The 17,272-nt window shown below is 35.3% G+C and overlaps 1 protein-coding gene across 1 annotated transcript; it reads left to right on the top strand.

Annotated features, from left to right (window-relative positions):
• Window positions 1-349: 349 nt before the first annotated feature.
• On the top strand, window positions 350-15,858 carry LOC128969273 (NEDD4-binding protein 2-like 2). The gene is made up of 5 exons (XM_054384067.1): window positions 350-1,782; window positions 8,987-9,111; window positions 11,280-11,368; window positions 11,718-11,794; window positions 15,660-15,858. Exons 1-5 carry the CDS (start codon window positions 350-352, stop codon window positions 15,856-15,858), a joined length of 1,923 nt encoding a protein of 640 aa, XP_054240042.1.
• Window positions 15,859-17,272: the final 1,414 nt, after the last annotated feature.

Here is a 17,272-nt window from a genome sequence, read left to right as displayed (position 1 = left end):
TGGCAGATCTCACTTAACATAGGCCAGTAAAGAGCAGAGGTTGTCGATGTAATTTTTTTTTAATATTCACATTTTAAAAGCGTGATTTGTAAATTATTTAAGATATATCATAAAATGTGACAGCTAGGCTGGTGGAGCACTAATGTAGTTCTTTGCTAAAGAAGTGCATTAATGTGGCAGTTTTGTTTAAACAATACTTCTGGTAGGTGATGTCTGCTCTTCTGGTTGTGGGTATGTTTTTATTGTGACTGCGGAGGGTCTGAGAATGCATATCACAGGCCTGAATAACTTCTGCGTTTTTATACTTTAAAAAATATGCATGTTGATAATGTATTAATTTTTTTCTAAGATGCTTCATGCTGAAAATAGAGTAAGACTCTTGGAGTGTCAAAATGAAATCACAGTTGAACCATGCTCTAAAAAAATGAAGTCAATGGAAGGGACTTATGAGAAACACTCTGATGATGATAACCAAGGTATTCAGGAGGAAGTGGACGCTGGGAGAACATCAAATTATTTGATACCAGCATATGCATCAGATAACCACAAGCAACATGAAATGCAGAAGCAGGAGAAAATACTTGCTGGTGTCTTGGGAGCACTGAATGAAGTGCTTCCTGAAAATAATCTAGTGCTTACTCAGCCACTTGATTCAGAAACTGTGCAGAATGTAAATCCACCATTTGCATCAATAAATGACAAATTTGAAGAAACAAAAGACTCTTTTATTACAGATCCTGCTGATGGAGATAATACTAAAAAATACAGTGCATTATTCTCAGTAAATAGAAATGCATCAGCTGAATTTTTTACAAGCAAGGACTTTATTGGACCGATTTACAAGCCTGCTGAAAGTAACAAACCCAACACATCTGGCAGTTCCAATAAATGTAGAAGTAGTGAGGAAGACCAGACTGCATTGCATGAAAACAGCACTAAAAGAAAGGCAAAGAAGATGCAGACTATTTCTTCTGCTGTACCAAAAATGGATGATGAGTTGGACCAGTTCTATAAAGAAATTCACCAGCTGGAAAACGAAAATTTAGCTTCTAATTTTCAGGAGAAAGAAACTGAAACTTCTCAGGAGCTATACTCGCCATCTAGATATAGTCAAACCTCGCAAGAGGATTATCAATGTGTATTGTTGGGCAGCTCACAACCATTGTATGAGAATGGACAGTATTCTGGGGGGGAAGAGAACGGTCAGAAAACAAGCAATGACCAGCAGTTTGTCATGGAAACAAGTGACTGGAAAACTGAAAATGCTTTTAATGGACAAGAAGACTCTAAATACTGGAATTACTCAGTGCCTGAATTCAGACCTGCTTGGCAGTCAGTGCAGTCTTTCATAGTGCCTCAGGGCCCTCTTCCTCCTGGATTCAACCATCAATCAAATTTTCAGATACTTAATTCCCCACTACAAAAAACAAATGCTCTCCCTTCTCAGAATAGTGAACTCTCTTACAAAAATTACTGTGGTTACCATGGAAATTCTGGTATCAACAGTCACAGTCCATTGCTTGATCAAAGTACCAACTGTGCTGGTCATGTTGATGTCCATACTTCTCAGGTCTTCGGAAATGGAAATAATGACCAGAAGGGACTTCAAAATAGTGGTTTCTGTGAAACCGAAGAGTATTGGAAGGATCCTGAAGCTGGCCATACAGTAGGAATGCACAGCTTTTCTTCCTTGCAATTACCTGAAGAAAGATTCAGTTGTTCACAGAAATTGCTTCTAATCTTAAGAGGCCTGCCTGGTTCAGGGAAGTCAACACTTTCTCGGTAAGTAAAGACATAAAGCTTGACAAGTCTTTTTTTTTTTTTTTTTTTTTTTCCTCCTTTAGAGTTTTGATGAACAGGACCTGTTTTGTATTATTTTTTTTAATTCCTGTATCAGTTAAATAATCCTTTATTCAGAAACTTTCAGGTGTTCTAGTATGTGTTATCCTACCTTTTCTTTGATTCTTAAATTTCTTCATGTAAAAAAAAAAATCTCAAATCTGACATTAATTTGACTGAACCAGAAGTACTTTTTTATTCCCATGCAGAAATCTTCAAAGAGCATTGGAAGAATTTTAATGCTTCGAAAATACTGAACATAATCTCATTCCCTGTTTTTCATACTATGGTCTGTGCACTTCTCTGTTTATTTGGGAACAACACATCAAAGTTATTTGTTGGTCTAGTTTATAAAGCATATAAGTTGCCATAGAGCACAGACATTAGTTATATTAAGTGAAAGTAGGTTTCTGTTGCATGCAAACCCCAAATAATCCAGAAGTTACTGTGTCAGTATTGTTTGAGCTTCATCCAGAAACTGTACATCATAAATGGAATGTGCATTTATCTTCTGTTGTATGTTAAGTTCTGTGAAATAGATAGAGTGATATGTTCTTCCTTGTGTTTTGTGTAAAGAGGTAACCTTGTTGATTTTTTTTTTCTTTCCTGATGTTTAGGAGACTGTGATCTCCATATCATAGAAAAATGCCTATTATAAATTTCTACCTTAGGCATTACTGTAATTTTAGCTATAATGTTTTCTAGTTACTGATGACTCTGTTTTGCAGACCTGCATTTTTAAAACTACATGTGCCTGAGTGTTATTGAAAAAATTCCTTTAATATATGTAAGCCACATAGTGTGGGTGTGTTTTTGTTTGGTTGGTTGGTTGGTTGTGTTTTTTTTTTTAATAACCCTGTGGAAAAATGCTGCCTCAGTGAAAGAACTGGATAATACGTAATGTGAATATATTGAATATTTTGGGTTCCATATTGATGGTTCCATGGTTTGCTGAAGTGTCTCTGAATCTTTTTGTAAATACATTATTCATATTATTTGAAAGATGCTAAATATCTTTTTTTTTTTTTATGAGCACATATCCATGCTTTTTTCATCTCTTGCTGGTAAGATCAGTTACTAATTTTATGTAACAGATGGGAGTGTGGGTACTGTGATATCAAGGTCAAGAATAGTCACCAAATTTAGGTGCAGAATTTGAACTTGTTTTTTCAATGTATTCAATTATATGAAGTTTCGTACATTCAGTGCTTGGCTGTAATTGTAAATTCCTGTGAAATTGTGTCTCAGGGTGTTAGGTACCTGGGAGGGAGGAAATCCCAAAATTTGGCTGCCTGTGGAGAAAATATATGTGTTATTTGACTTTATTATGAATAAGACTTAATAAATGTGTTTTTCTGTGTAATATCATAGAATTCTGAAGCGTAGATTAGGACATCAAATGTGGTCTTTTTATACAATGTTAGTACCCACCAGTATCTTTGCAGGCTTCACATCTTCAGCAGACAAAATGTCTTCCAGTTGGGCTAACAAAATGACTGAAGGAAAAGCAGAAAATTGACATCATCTGTGTGCATCAGCACTAAAAGAGAATGAGAAGCATCTTGCAAATGAGTTTGCCAAGTATGACAATACAGCAGAGAAATAGTGCGACCCAGGAATCATGCATTTGTCTGTGAATTGTGCAAAGTAAGGGTTTGTAAGGACAGGCAGTTTTCCTTCGGTTCCAGAATTTGCTCCATATCTGTCCTGAATGTTCCACTGAAATCCACTGCTTGGAATTGAAGGCATGTTTTTTGGAAGAGCCTTGTGGAGGTCAATTAGGCCATTGTTCTGCTTGGAGCAGGTCTGTCACCATCGCTAGATCAGATCAGCTGAGTCTTTATCTAGCACAATCTTGAAAAACCTACAATTACAGAGATACCATCACCTCTCCAAACTCTTCTGGTGCAGTACTACCCTCCTAATAAGGAAGTTCTTTCTAATGTCCAAACTGCCATAGTTTGCATGTGTGCTTCTGTGTTACAGCATGTACTATTACTTGGTAGAATCTGGCTCATGATCTTTGCATCTTGCCTTCAGGTAAGATGCACTTACTCACTGTCATAGGCTGGTATCAGGTGGCCTTTTACTGTCTTCATTGTCAGACTAAACAAGCCTTACTGCTCTTAACCTCTCCTCATAGGTTGTATGCCCTTAGATACCTTGCTAGCCATCTATTCATACCTTTCATGTTTTTCAGCATGTCTTTTAAACTGGGAAGCTCTAAACTGGACACAGTATTTCCAAACTGACTGCTCAAGAGCCTAGCTATAGTGGGGATGATAGCCTTCCATTAGTCTACTGGCCATGTTTTCTCTTTTGGTGAGAGCACACTATGCACTCATCTTCAGTTTGATGTCCGCTGTAATCCTCAGATCCTTTTCACCAAGGCTGCTCAACCAGTTGCTTTACCTGTACTGATGTTTAGGTTTCTTTTTCACCAGTTGCAGAACTTTGCTCTTTACCTTGTTGAGCTTAATGATGTTTTGCTTAGCCCGGTGCTTGAGTTTGTCAGTGGCCTTCTAGAAAGAAGCCTGCTGCTCACTATGTGGTGAATTGCTACTAATTTGGTGTCATCTGCAAGTTCCCTGCTTCATCATCCATGTTAACAATGAAGATAGTGAAAAAAATGATCCCACCATCATCCCTTGCTGTACTTAGCTTGTTAGTGACTGGGTGATGATACTGGAAACCTTGATTAATTCCAGAGTGTGCTACATGGATCACTCTGTCCTTATCCACAAAGGCAGTTGTTTAATCAGAGACTGCATGCTGGTCAGTAAAGAATGATTTGTCCGTTGAAAAAACGGCATTATCTCTTCCTGATGATCTTTATTTCTTTCACATGTTTGGAAATAGAGTCTGAGAGGATGCACTCCATTGTCTTCACAAAACTGAGGTTAGTTGAGCTTTAGCAGCGTTTAGGTCCTTGGGCCCTTGTCTTTAATGGCCTTAAATGTGAGCATAACATTAATACTTTCCTGGTCATTAAGGGAGGTCCTCTCATCTCCTCAGTTTGTTTCCCATGATCACCTGACCTAGACATTCCCAGTTTCCTGAGGTTCATTTGAGTTCCTATTTCTTTGTCTATCTACTTCTAGGTTTTTTTCCCTATGTCTGTCCAACCATGACTTTTGGTCTGTGCTTAATAGCTCCATGTCAGCTTCTAAATTCAAAGCTGTTTCTCAGTTCCTTCTTCTCCACCCCCTTTCTTCCCATACTCTTCTCATACCTGTTTCAGCCAGTGGTAGTATCTCATTCCCAGTTTCATTGTACCAGTTCCTTCCTTGTGCTCCATTCTTTGCCTTATCCCTATTTCCTAGCTCTGCTTGCTAGTGCCAAGTTGCTTGTTCTGGTGCTTATACCACTATTCTTCCCATGACCTTCCTATTTTAGGCAAATTTTTTTCCTTCTCTTGCCATTCTTAAGATTGTGTTGGGAGAAATCTGTCCTTACAATGCAGTTTTGGTAATGAATCAGCCTCCTACCCTTGCCAGAATGCAAGGTCTTCAGAGGTGGGTTTACTGCAGTGAGAATCTGCATTTTCTTCTCTGCTTTGTAAAAAAATGACTACTTTTCATTGTTACTTTCTGTGCATAGGACTTAAAGTCCTTCAACAAATGAGAAACTAATTTTGCATGAAAAAAACGCATGCACTCTACCAGATTTTTCTTCCTCGATCCAAAGCTTCTCACAGAAAAGCTTGGAATAACAAAACACGTTAAAAATGCTGCATTTCTTCCTTTGTTTTGGAAGTAGTTGGCCATTTAGTTAGAAACTTTATAAAATGATTTGTTGAGACAGGTACCTAGCAATGGTAATTGTAGTCCAAGTTACAAAAGTCTGTTACAATTAGAGGTAGGTGAGAATACAATACTGGAAAAAGTTAAAAGAAAACAGTCTTGGGTTTTTAGCTTATTTTGCTACTGAACCTGGCAGCAGTTGCAATTTTCCATTCTTCCTTAAATATCTGAACATGAATTTGAATAAAAAGGAGCATAATGGGGATGAAAGAACAAATATAGGTGTCATTTAAGAAGTAAATTTTTAATCAAAACTATTGTAAGGAATAGATAAAGACAGCTGTCTGTGCCTGGGGCCATTCTTGTGGAGAGCTGTTTTCTGAACCAAATAGTTATAGCTGAATGTAGAAAAAATGGTGTGCTGTTCTTTCTAATTATGTATTTTTTTAAACAGTGTTACAAGTAGTGCTTTCAAAGTAGCATCCTCATAGCTTAATAATACTACATATTTTTAAATTATATTTAGTTATTGTCTATTTTTTTCCTAAGTTGTGGGATGTTGGCAATATTCAACAGGTAAATTATTAGATTCTATGAGATCATCTTTATTATAAAATCTTCTATCAAAGTAGGCTAATCAGGATGCAGATTGTGGGACCATTTTAGTTTTGAAGAAAAAGTATGGCAGGATGTGTATGTGTGTGCACACATGCACTGGGAAAAATGTGTATTGCCTTGCTGGCTAGTTAAAACAAGCATTTTGGTTTCAAGATGGTTTGTGTGTTAAGCTAGTATCTTCTATTAGATCAGATATCATGTCTGGTAAAAGTAGGTAACCTGCTTTAATTTTTGTTTCTGCCTTAATTTCATTGTCATACTATGTTCAAAGGTGGGTGTTCAATTGCAGGGAAGATTTAGGGTGAAAAAGCTAGATCACAGCAGTTGGTTTATAGCTACCAACTTGAGACATGTCCCCATATTGATGCTGACTGATCTATAATTTGACTCTTATTAGAAAAGTATTTATCTTATTTTTTTCTTTCTTCATCTCAGAAGTGGAATATCATCTTTTTGTGGTTTTAGAGAGTAATAATACTTTTTGTGCACACAGGTGTCCTTTTTGTTGTTTCTCTTTCCTAGTTCATGAGCCTGGGATAAATTTCCTTTCCAAGTATGTGAATTGTTCCATAAGACATGAGCAACTATGTTTGTATTTTAAATGTACTTTAAATTGTATTTTAATGATATGAATTTGAAAGAGATCATTGTCAGGCTTTTGAAACATTATATGGTATACTTTCATAATTTAGGAACAGGCTATAATCATTGCTGTTGAAGTGTTAGTTCATAAACTCATTCCTTTGTGTAATGTGTGTTGTGTATAGGGTAAGGTTTCTGTTACTCTGACCTCTTTGGTAGTCACTTTGCTGACCCAAATTTTGTGGTTTTAGGATTATTCTTGCAAACAGTTTACTTTATTAAGTCTGTTCTATGCATTACATAAAGGTTCATAAATAAATGGTGGTGTATTCCGAATTTTAAGGAATAATAACAAAGTATTTCAAGAATAAAATTTGTTGATGGGTTTGCAGGATTTGCTAACCCTTGTCATTGTGTTTCTTTATTGCTATTAATGATGTTTGGGAGGTACAGCAAAAAAATTTGAGTAAGTGAGTTATTCTCCAGAACACTGAGCAAATGGTTCCTAGAAATAAAAATGGATGTCTCATTAGTGTTGACTCATCAGTTCATATAGATTCCTACAGAAACCAGATGGCCAGGCTCCTGGGAGCTGTAGAGAATGTGTCCATCTACTTAGCTGTTAGAAGAATCACAGTTACTATTTGCTATATCTTTTATTAAGGCGAATGGTTCTTACTCTTTAAAGTGTGTGCATACATTCAGCACACAATAAATGAGTCTGGAAGGTGTACCCAGTTTTTCTAGCATTATTAATTGTCAAATGTAGCATACAAGTAAGTAAGAAAATTGTACTGTATATCTCAGCTTTACAGTGATTTCCTTTAAACCCCAGTTTCCAAGAACTTCCTGAATATAAAATTTACATTTGGCAGAATGGAGATTGCTGATTGGGATGGATTGACATGGGTTCTGTTTGACAGGAACTTTACTATAATCAGTTACTCTGGCTCACAGGTGTTTATTGGTGTTCCTGGGATGTATATATTTAGGATGTATTTTAGTTAAATCCAGCAGTCAGCTCTGATGCTTTTAGAAGATTTCACTGTGGCATTTCATGACAATGCAAATATAGAATTCTAGACAAAACTTAATGAATTTTTGTAGTACTCCTACGTCATCCATTCCATTAACTTCTGTAATTAATAAAGATACTGTCTAGTAATAGAAAACACTACAATATTGAGTAGAATGTTAATGGTGAACGTTGCAACTGTGTCCAAGTTCCCTTTTTTAATCTCATTGGTTTCCCCAGTGTCTTTTATTGCTTCCTAAAGTACCCTTAAATTTCTTCCATAATCTTTCTAAGTTAGCTACGCAAGAAGCAGAATGTAATGCAACATTGTTCTACAAATGAAGTAAACTTCTAGCCGGTAAAAGATCTATGTTGCTTGGAAATGTCATGCCTAAAAGACCGGATAAATGTGAAATTTCACGTGGCAGTCTTTTCTCATTTATCTTTATGGATGCTAATGTGAGCATCTGCATTTTATCCATTTGTTTACAAATTTGTTTTGCTTTGGTTTGCCAGTTTGTTTTCCCTTCATAAAAATAAAAGGGTTTTTGTGAGAATACTCTGTCAGATTCAACTGAAATTGGTCTATATGTCTAGAAACCATTTCCTCTGAAAATAGGGAGGTTCCTGTAAACATTAGTAAACATCTTTTTTTGCTGTTCATGGTCAACTCACATTCACATGCGAGCAGCATGGGCAAAGGTCAGCAGAGGACATGGTGAGAGTTTAAGGTGCTGAAAAATGATTTAAAGATCCAGTTCATTTCCCATCTGCGTTCAGATTCCTCATGATCAGCTTGAGATGATTCATTCTAGAGATGATTTCAAATGAGAATGGGTATGGAAAATGTTAGTGAACGTGTTAAACTACTTTGAACTTACTGCAATATAACCACATTTTAGATGAAGCATCTCTTGGGGGGGTGGAAGAGAAGAAACAAATACAGAAATATTAGAGAGGGGAGATATATATAGATATAGATATATATATATGTATATGTTACTTTAATTTGGATTAGAATTATTGGTAATACATAAAAGTGTAGTTTTATAAACCTATTTGAAGTTTGCAAGACGTTCAGAAATAGGGCCCAGTTAAATGTATTTTAGCTATACTCTTTTTCTGTGTGTTTTTTTTCTATCTGAAAAATAAAAATTAAAGTATGTTTGCGTTGTCCTTTGTTTAACAGTATTCTTCTTGGTCAAAGTCGTGAAGGCATTGTGTTCAGCACAGATGATTATTTTCGTCAACAAGATGGATATACATATAATGCTGCTCACCTTGGTGATGCCCATGACTGGAACCAGAGGAGAGGTTTGAATACATAAGAGGAATCCTATTAAATTATGCTTATATTTAGAAAATAGAAGAATAGCATAGTGTGCATGTGTGGTGATGGTCTATATGAAAAGGAGTGTGTGTATATATATGAATATAGGGTGTATATATATATATATGTTTAAAGGATTTTTTATATTTTAATTAATACATATAGAGATGTTAAATTTTGAACTTAAGAAGATTTAGAATTTGCTATGACCTACTGAGCTGGGATACTGGGTGCTGGTATCTTGATGGTAGAATTGAATCTGTGACAACAGCAGAGTATTCCTAACTGAGGTTCATACAAAATTTGTGGAAGGATTATCCTGAGGATGATTTTAGTTGACTTTTGTAGATTAACAGCTTTAATAAATCATCTTTCTTAATACCTAGCAGTGTACAAACCTTGGGTTGAGTTGGTAAGGAAGTAGATTCCTGGGGTAAGAAGTGTGACAGATTCTTTCTGTGGTAGTTTTCTAAAAAACTCATTAACTGTTTGGTCTGCTTCAAGGAGTGGACAAACTGAACAACTCTATTACCTGTTCATGCAGGTTATTCTCTGTGGTGCAATGTCCCAAGCAGAAGCTTCGTTCCTGTCTAGAGGGACAAGGGAAAAAGAAGTTTCTCCTCAGCTAATGCAATGTTTGTGATATGAACAGTAAAGGAATTTTTAAAGCAGTCATTAGAATATCAATTATAAAGATCACTTTTGAGATCGGAGTGCATCAGTAATAAATACTTTGAACGGAGTTCCCGATAGGAGCCTAAGGAGCAGAAGAGTTGATGGGGAAGTGGTTTATGAATGAGAGGGCTCTGCATTTAACAATTACAAGATCACCAAATAATTCTCACACGATTATGTCTTCTGGCTGGTTTTGACTAGACCTTAAGATCTCTCTAGTGCTGTATTTCATAGTTACAGAGTGGTTTTAATAACCAGAACAGTATATAGTTTAGTTATTCAGTGATTTTCATAGCAAGAACAAGAACAGCTGTGCCAATTTCTGTAGAACACCCCATGGCAAAACATTTGCCAGAATAGCTTTGGGTTGAAGTTATACTTGATTCTTACCTCTTTGCCATGACTAGATAGAGGGGAGTGGTAATCCTGAAAGTTGGAATTCTTGTCTGATGAGTAGGTCTAGATTAATGTTTCATATACACTATATCATCTGTGTAAGCTATTTACAGATTTGCTAAGATTCATATGACAACATATTTAGCTAGAGCTTTATAATCATTGTGTTAGAATTATGGAGGAGGCAAATTCATACTTTCTTCACTGCTGAGAAAATGATTCTGTTAAAATTATCCTCTCTGTTGGGGAAAGATGGGATCTATAATGCAGTAACTGCGGGGAAAAAAAAGTAGTTATGTAATTACAAGTGAGACCCATTAGGGGAAAAAAGTAGTTTATTCCAGATGAACAAAACTTCAAATTCCCAAATGTTTAAAAGGCAGTGAATTGCATATCCTTGTTACTAAAACTTGTGCACATTTAATGTGAAGGTTGTAAGGTCGTGTGCACAACAACTAGGAAATAATGACTTAATTTTCCACTGCAACATGAATTGTGAAATCACTGTCACTTATACAGGATTTTAAGGACCCTGCTTTCTTTGAATTTGCTAGAAATTGGCCAGTGAGTGCAAACATCATTCAAGCAGAGACAGCATTATTGTAATTTATTGTTTTTTAACTAAGCTCAACTATTTCTGACATGTAGTGTCTTTCTGTAAAGATCTTTCTTAGCAGTTTGTTGAAGAACTGCAATACTGGTCTCAGTTACGAATGCACCATGTGTTCTCCAGCAGAGCTGGTAAAGCTGGAGCCAGGATATGGTTTCATGCCAGGATCAGTATACTCAGCAGGCCACAGATTTTGAGCAGTTCTGTTGTGTTGCCTTGACTTCTAAATTTTCCATTTACCCCTTTGTATCAGTTCACCACCACCTGTTTTTTATGCCCTTCATTTCATTTTTCCTACTTTCTTGCTTCTATTTCTTCTATGCCTGTCTCTACCTTTCAGTGCTTTTATTCCTTTTCTTAAAACTGTTCCTGTGAGACTAGTGCAAAGCACATCTAGAACAGGTGATTTACATTTACCATTTTGATTTAGTTACATAGTTATTTATACAATTGCACTGTTTTTCATTGCAGCAAAGCAAGCAATGGAGCAGGGAAAATCTCCCGTTATAATAGACAACACTAATACTCAAGCCTGGGAAATGAAGCCATATGTGGAAGTGGTAGGTTTTAGTCTGTGATTGTATCATCTATTACAACTTTTCAGACTTACTTTCATATTTGATTGTTGGCCTGTTTTGTCCAGAAACATTTTTCCTTACCCAAGTTTCTTAAGAGAGGGTGCTTACTGATGTGGTCAGTAATTGATATGGCAAACGGACCAGATTAAAGACTGATTTCATCTAATCTACTTAGCCTGGAATGAATGCTAAGACAGGTTGAGGGCAGGTCAAATTCAACATGCTTCCACTGCAGAGTTAACTACATCTGTTTATTATGCTGGTCTGTAAACTTGTTACATTTTACGTACTAATGATACACATATCACACATTTTTCTTTGCTTGCTGCAGGCTCTGGAAAAGGGATACAGAGTGGAGTTCCATGAGCCCGATACTTGGTGGAAGTTTGATCCTGAAGAATTAGAAAAGTAAGGTTTATACTACAGAAATCATTGTACTTATATAGAGAGACAAACAGAAAAATATGTACACAAATGCATATGTAGTATATTATAGTTTATTCAGGGTCTTATTTTTGTAAATGCTTAACTACTAATGTAAAATTTATTTTATTTGAATAGGCATTTTTTAAATGCCTCGAACTAGAAATGTTATGAATAAACAGACAAATAGATGTACTGTGTAGTTGACCCTGAAAGTAAATACTAATTTTTTTTAAGAAAAATTATTGACCCCTGTAAGAATTGCTGCTATTATAGCAAATAATTTTTCTGAGGCATTTTTTGCTACAAAATGCTGATGGCAAGAAATTGGTAGAAGACAAAAAAAATTATACATTCTGCAAGAAGTGTATCAGTGTAAGTGCTTTGTTTTATCTACTTTATAGACATAGAGTACGTTTGGACATAAGTCAGTGGATTTCTGGGATTTGGGAGTGTGTGGGAAGCTATTAACGTCTTTTTTTTGTCTCAGGTGTTTCTTCCTTAAGAATTTGTGAGGTATCAAAGAAACTTAGGGCTATTTCATTGTTTGACAAGTGATCAACCATGACAGTATTGCACTACAAGGAGTTCCCTCACTGAGTAGCATTTTATATGCTTCCAGCTGACTTGGTTTATAATTGGCTTGGCTTTGTAAAGTAGCCCCTCTAATGAATAAAATATGTGTGTATAATACTTAAATTATTGACTTAGATTTTATTGTGTTTATAAATCTTTTAAAGTTTTGACCTTTGCTTTTAAGCTACCTCTAACTTATTTTTACAGATGGAGTTTTCTTTCTGTAGGATGGCTTCTAATAAGTTTTTTTTTTTTCAGTTTGGGGTGCAACACAGCTAAGGTAGAAAGCTTCCTTAGTAATCAGACATTTCTAAGATGTTCAGTGTGAGATTTCCACTACATGAGACAGACTGATTTTCCAGGAAAGTTCATGCTTTCATATGGTCTTAACACATAGCAGGATAAACAACACGAAGTATTGTTACCATTAAATTATATTCTCCAGTCATTAATTGTAGGAGTAAAGTTTCTAACCTGAAACAAAAGGAAAACTCTTAATCTGTGAAGTGCTGTTATGAGTTATTAGGAACTTCCTAGAAATGTTTAGCAGCTCCTGTTGCTTTGCTATTTTATTAGAGGCCCATTTTCTGGAAACTTACTTTTTTTGAAACTTACAAAAGGTGATGATGTGAGGTTTCATTTTGGTTTTCAGTTGCCTGGGGAGAGAGCTCAATTTTTATGTTGGTTGATGTTTTTTCTTCTTTTATATTTTTGTGTTTGGGAAATAGATAATGATAGAAATGTTCTTGTAGTTTGGGGATTCCCATTATGAATGCTGAGCTCAACATTTAATGCCTTACCTGGTCCAATACTATGCTAATAATAAGATAGTTTTATTAACTGTCTGGAGTCATGCATTTTAATTCCCTCCTAAAGAGAATCACTTAAGACACTTTGTTTCTGGTAGTTGGAACAAAAAATGCACTATCTTCTACTCTGATTAGCAAAAGACTTTTTGGGCACATAATCCTAATGTATTTGTTTTGAGCAGTGCTGTCTAGATTGTAAGTAAGTTTTATCAAGTGATACAATATATTGATATTCTAGAAGTCTGGTGCACTTCTAGATAGTATTTTTACAGAGTTGTTCCTGCCCCCACTTAGTGTGAGAGATCTGTGAAAAGGCTGTCTAGATCAAATCTGGGTGAATTCTTCATGTCAAGAACATGACAGATGTTTTGGTAAGGAATAGGTTTCAGTGGTGTTCTCCTGCAGTGTGCTTGTGAAGTACAGATTGTCTTTGGAGTCAGTCATAAATGATTTTGCTTTTAGTTTAGGTTTGTGCACATAACTTCTGTGAAAACCTATTGATTTCCACAATTTTGTCTTGCAATAGTGCTCAAGACTACTTGCACAGCATTTACACCTTTATATAAATATACTTGTATTTTGTGGTGGGTCTTGGTTTAATTTTTAAAAAGTTACCCACTATGTAACTTCACAGAGGTGAAGTGCAAACATGGTTAATCCTTCTTCCTTTCGTGTAATCATAAGACTGCAGTTTGGTACTGACTTCATTAAACATCTGCTGTATTCTAGGTAGTTATGCCCTATGCAGGTTTAATTTGCCAGTATATTGGTATGTAAGATCTGTTGTAGGAGCATTTAATAGTGACAGAACTTGGCTTTAATCAATAGATTCTGGGTTCTTCCAAGCAAAACCAGCTTCCAAAACACAACTATCTATTAGGAGCTTTTGTTGGCAGGTCTACTTTTGTTAAGAATAGATGACTTTGTGTTGCTTCAGCGTAGCCAAGCTGCCAAAGGATGAGTGAAAACATTCACGAAAAGGAGATCCCAGTATTAAATGACACTATACAGCAGATTTGTTTCCTTTTCTAAATTAATTTCTGTGATAGATTCAATTTTGCTGGTGGTGATTTTATTATCCTGCCTAGTTCTTTAAGGAAAAGTACTTGCTCATTTATGGAGTGCTTATACACAAATCCATTCAGTTGTGGGTGAATGTGCATTTACTCCCAGAGCACTTGAGCTTTCATCTTTTTTCTAAGAGTACTAGAAAGTGCTAGTCAAGTGCTTTGTAGAATCATTATATTTCTAGGAGGTTCATTTTTTTTTATCTACCGTTACTTGTTTACATTTCTGAATAAAGTAAAAACTGTTAAGACTTGTTAAGTGGTAAGTTCAACATGCTGCTTCTCCTGGACTTCTTTAGCACAATGTAGGTATTAGTAGCATTTAAACAATGAGCTGCTTGTGATGATCACTCTAGCCTCTGATGTGTCTCAGAGAAGAGTACTGAGAGAAGTATTCTACTTAAGCTTTTTCTTCCCAGAGAAAAGGTGATAAAATAAACCTTAAGGAGCCAACATAATTCGGAGTATTTCTGAGATGATCAATTCGTCTTCCATTCTGAATGTAAAATTAATGTGCCACCTGCAGCATGGTTTAAACCCTCATCAACTTTATGTACTTTTTTCTTGTAATAATATGTGCAGGCTTAGGGGGAGGGCAGGAAATCAGTATTTTTAAATATTTCTGTATAGCATATTCTCTTTCTAGTATGGCCTGTTTGTTCCCAGTACTGATTCCTCCCCTATGGAGCTGAGCAAGTTGGCAAGGAGGCCCATGCCACTTCTGTTCCTGGCAGAAAGCACAAAGGTGCAGGCATATATTTCCTATTCGTACAACTTGGAAATTATTCCAAGTGTTCTTGGAGCTGTATGTACATTATCAAAACATTTTTTTCATGTCTGTTCTTTTAGATTCATTTCTGTTACAGTGCTGGCAGTTCTCTGACACTCAGTTTGTGCAGGAGCCTCATGGTTTTGCTTTTGACAGAGACCAAAATTTTCTGATTTATTAATGAGAAAATATTCTGTCATTAAGTCTGTAAACCATGTAGTTTCAATTTTTTATGCCAGTTTGAACATTCTTTCATAACTAGTAGTCTGTAATATAATCCCTCTCCTCATTAACTAGTATACTATTTAACATCTGATGAATAAATAGAAAGCAAAATATTTTTCTAGGGTTATTTATATACATAGCCCTAGTGAATAATGTCACATTTCTGTATGAAGAAGAATGATTGTGTTGTTTTCTGTTATTGAATATATGCACTAATGAATTGTTGAAATATAAACCTTAACACAAGTTGAATACTGAGAGAATGAGGATACAGTGTAATGAAAATGAAATTTCAAATATGAAAAGCAGACAAAATATTGTGGAATTAGAAGTTTTTTCTTTGTCTTAAAGACCATAAGCATATAAAAATACCAGGCAATTTATTTAAATTTTTATTTTTTTAGGAGGAATAAACATGGGGTCACTCGTGAGAAGATTGCTCAGATGTTGGAACGATATGAATATCCAATATCCGTACCTATTGTCATGAATTCAGTGGTACCTCCCCACAAAAACACTCAAAGGCCACCTCTGCGGCGAAGACATAGGTGGGGAGGCAATACAGACTTGTGGAATTCTTTCAGTATTTCCAGTAGCCGATAACACAGTTGCAGTTAGTTAATAAAAATCTGTTACTTGCCCTTCTTAAATATATCATCACCTCCAATAAAGTAGTGGATCTTCTTTGTTTTGAATAGGTCTATTTCATGACCATATTTAACAAACTTACGTGTAAATAAAATTGTAAGTTATATATTTTTCTAAAACTTTATTTATTAGAGTTGTAATAGCTTTGATTTTAGTAAAAGATTTAATACAGTATGACATAAAGCAGAGTCTTCATAAACCTAAGACTATGATGTTGTCATATATTGAGTAACTGCTAAGCAGTTGTTTTTTTAAAGAAGAGATCATATTAGATATCTTTTAAAAGAGAATTAAAGCCCCACTAGAGGAGGGGTTTTATGTACTAGCCAATTTTAATGACTGTCATTTAGTCTTCTCATATTTTATGAGATATTTTATGTCCTGGATTATCCTTTTGTTCTGTTTGGCATGTATTGCCAATTGGCAAAGTTGTGGCGTGTATTTTCTCTTTTCAGTTGTGGTGTTGAGGGCTTTTTTGTCTCCAAAGCTCATCTGGCAGCTGAAGCAGCATTATGCCAATACAGTATTCACCAGCCTTAAAGTATACTATCTAAATTATATTTTAATTGGTTTGTTCTCAGAGGTAGTATATAAACTATGATGAATGTGGCATGCCACTGTCATTTTGTGCTGACTGAAAAAGACTAAATTTCATCACTAAGGAACAGCTATGTCTTTTCTAAGTCAATTTCTTTCATTTACGACAAAAATGAAGTATTAAAACAAGTCCCAGTCCACAGCTGGGATACATCAGTGTAATATAAATAGTGCATATAAATCTGTAAAACCATGTGTTGCATTCGTAATTTTGGCACAGTCCGTGTAATGTGTTTAGCAACTAACAGAAAATGAGCCAGCATGGAGATTGACTAATTTGTTGCCCTTTTTCTCTTAAAAAAGGGTGTCTTTATACATTTTCACCTTCCTTTTTAACACCCTTCTGCATTAATAAAATGTATTTGTTTTCAGTGTTGTTTTAGTAGTTCAGTGCAATAGTTTTTATTATTTTTGAGCTTGCGTTTTTAGAAACCTGCTAGCCAAAATAACTGATCTTCAGGTTTAACTACATTTCAATTTCCTTATACACTGAATGAGCAAATTCTGAATAGTAAGCTTTGTCAAGAATGTGAGTATGTAGCTAAAAGAATTTTCATTGTTTTCTACTAATAATTTGGTGTAGTAGCCATCAGAATTTTGAAAATTCCAGAACTTTTTTTTTTTTTACTAATAGACAATTGTTTAATAAGCCCTAAAAAATATTTCATGTTTAATGACTGACTACCATGAAAGCTGAAAATCCAGGTATACAATAAAAGTATCTTTCTGTGCTTTTCTACACCTATTGTGCAACTCTAAATTTGTACAGTTT

This window comes from Indicator indicator, chromosome 1 (genome assembly GCF_027791375.1).
Source record: "Indicator indicator isolate 239-I01 chromosome 1, UM_Iind_1.1, whole genome shotgun sequence".
Lineage (NCBI taxonomy): Eukaryota > Metazoa > Chordata > Aves > Piciformes > Indicatoridae > Indicator > Indicator indicator.
The sequence above is the reverse complement of the archived record's forward strand: the minus strand, read 5'-3'. Positions and strand labels throughout refer to the sequence as shown.

Coding starts and splice junctions, on each gene's coding strand:
- LOC128969273 (XM_054384067.1), top strand. CDS start 350: ATGCTTCATGCTGAAAATAGAGTAAGACTCTTGGAGTGTCAAAATGAA. Junction 1,783..8,986: donor GGGAAGTCAACACTTTCTCG/GTAAGTAAAGAC, acceptor TTTGTTTAACAG/TATTCTTCTTGGTCAAAGTC. Junction 11,369..11,717: donor TGAAGCCATATGTGGAAGTG/GTAGGTTTTAGT, acceptor TGCTTGCTGCAG/GCTCTGGAAAAGGGATACAG.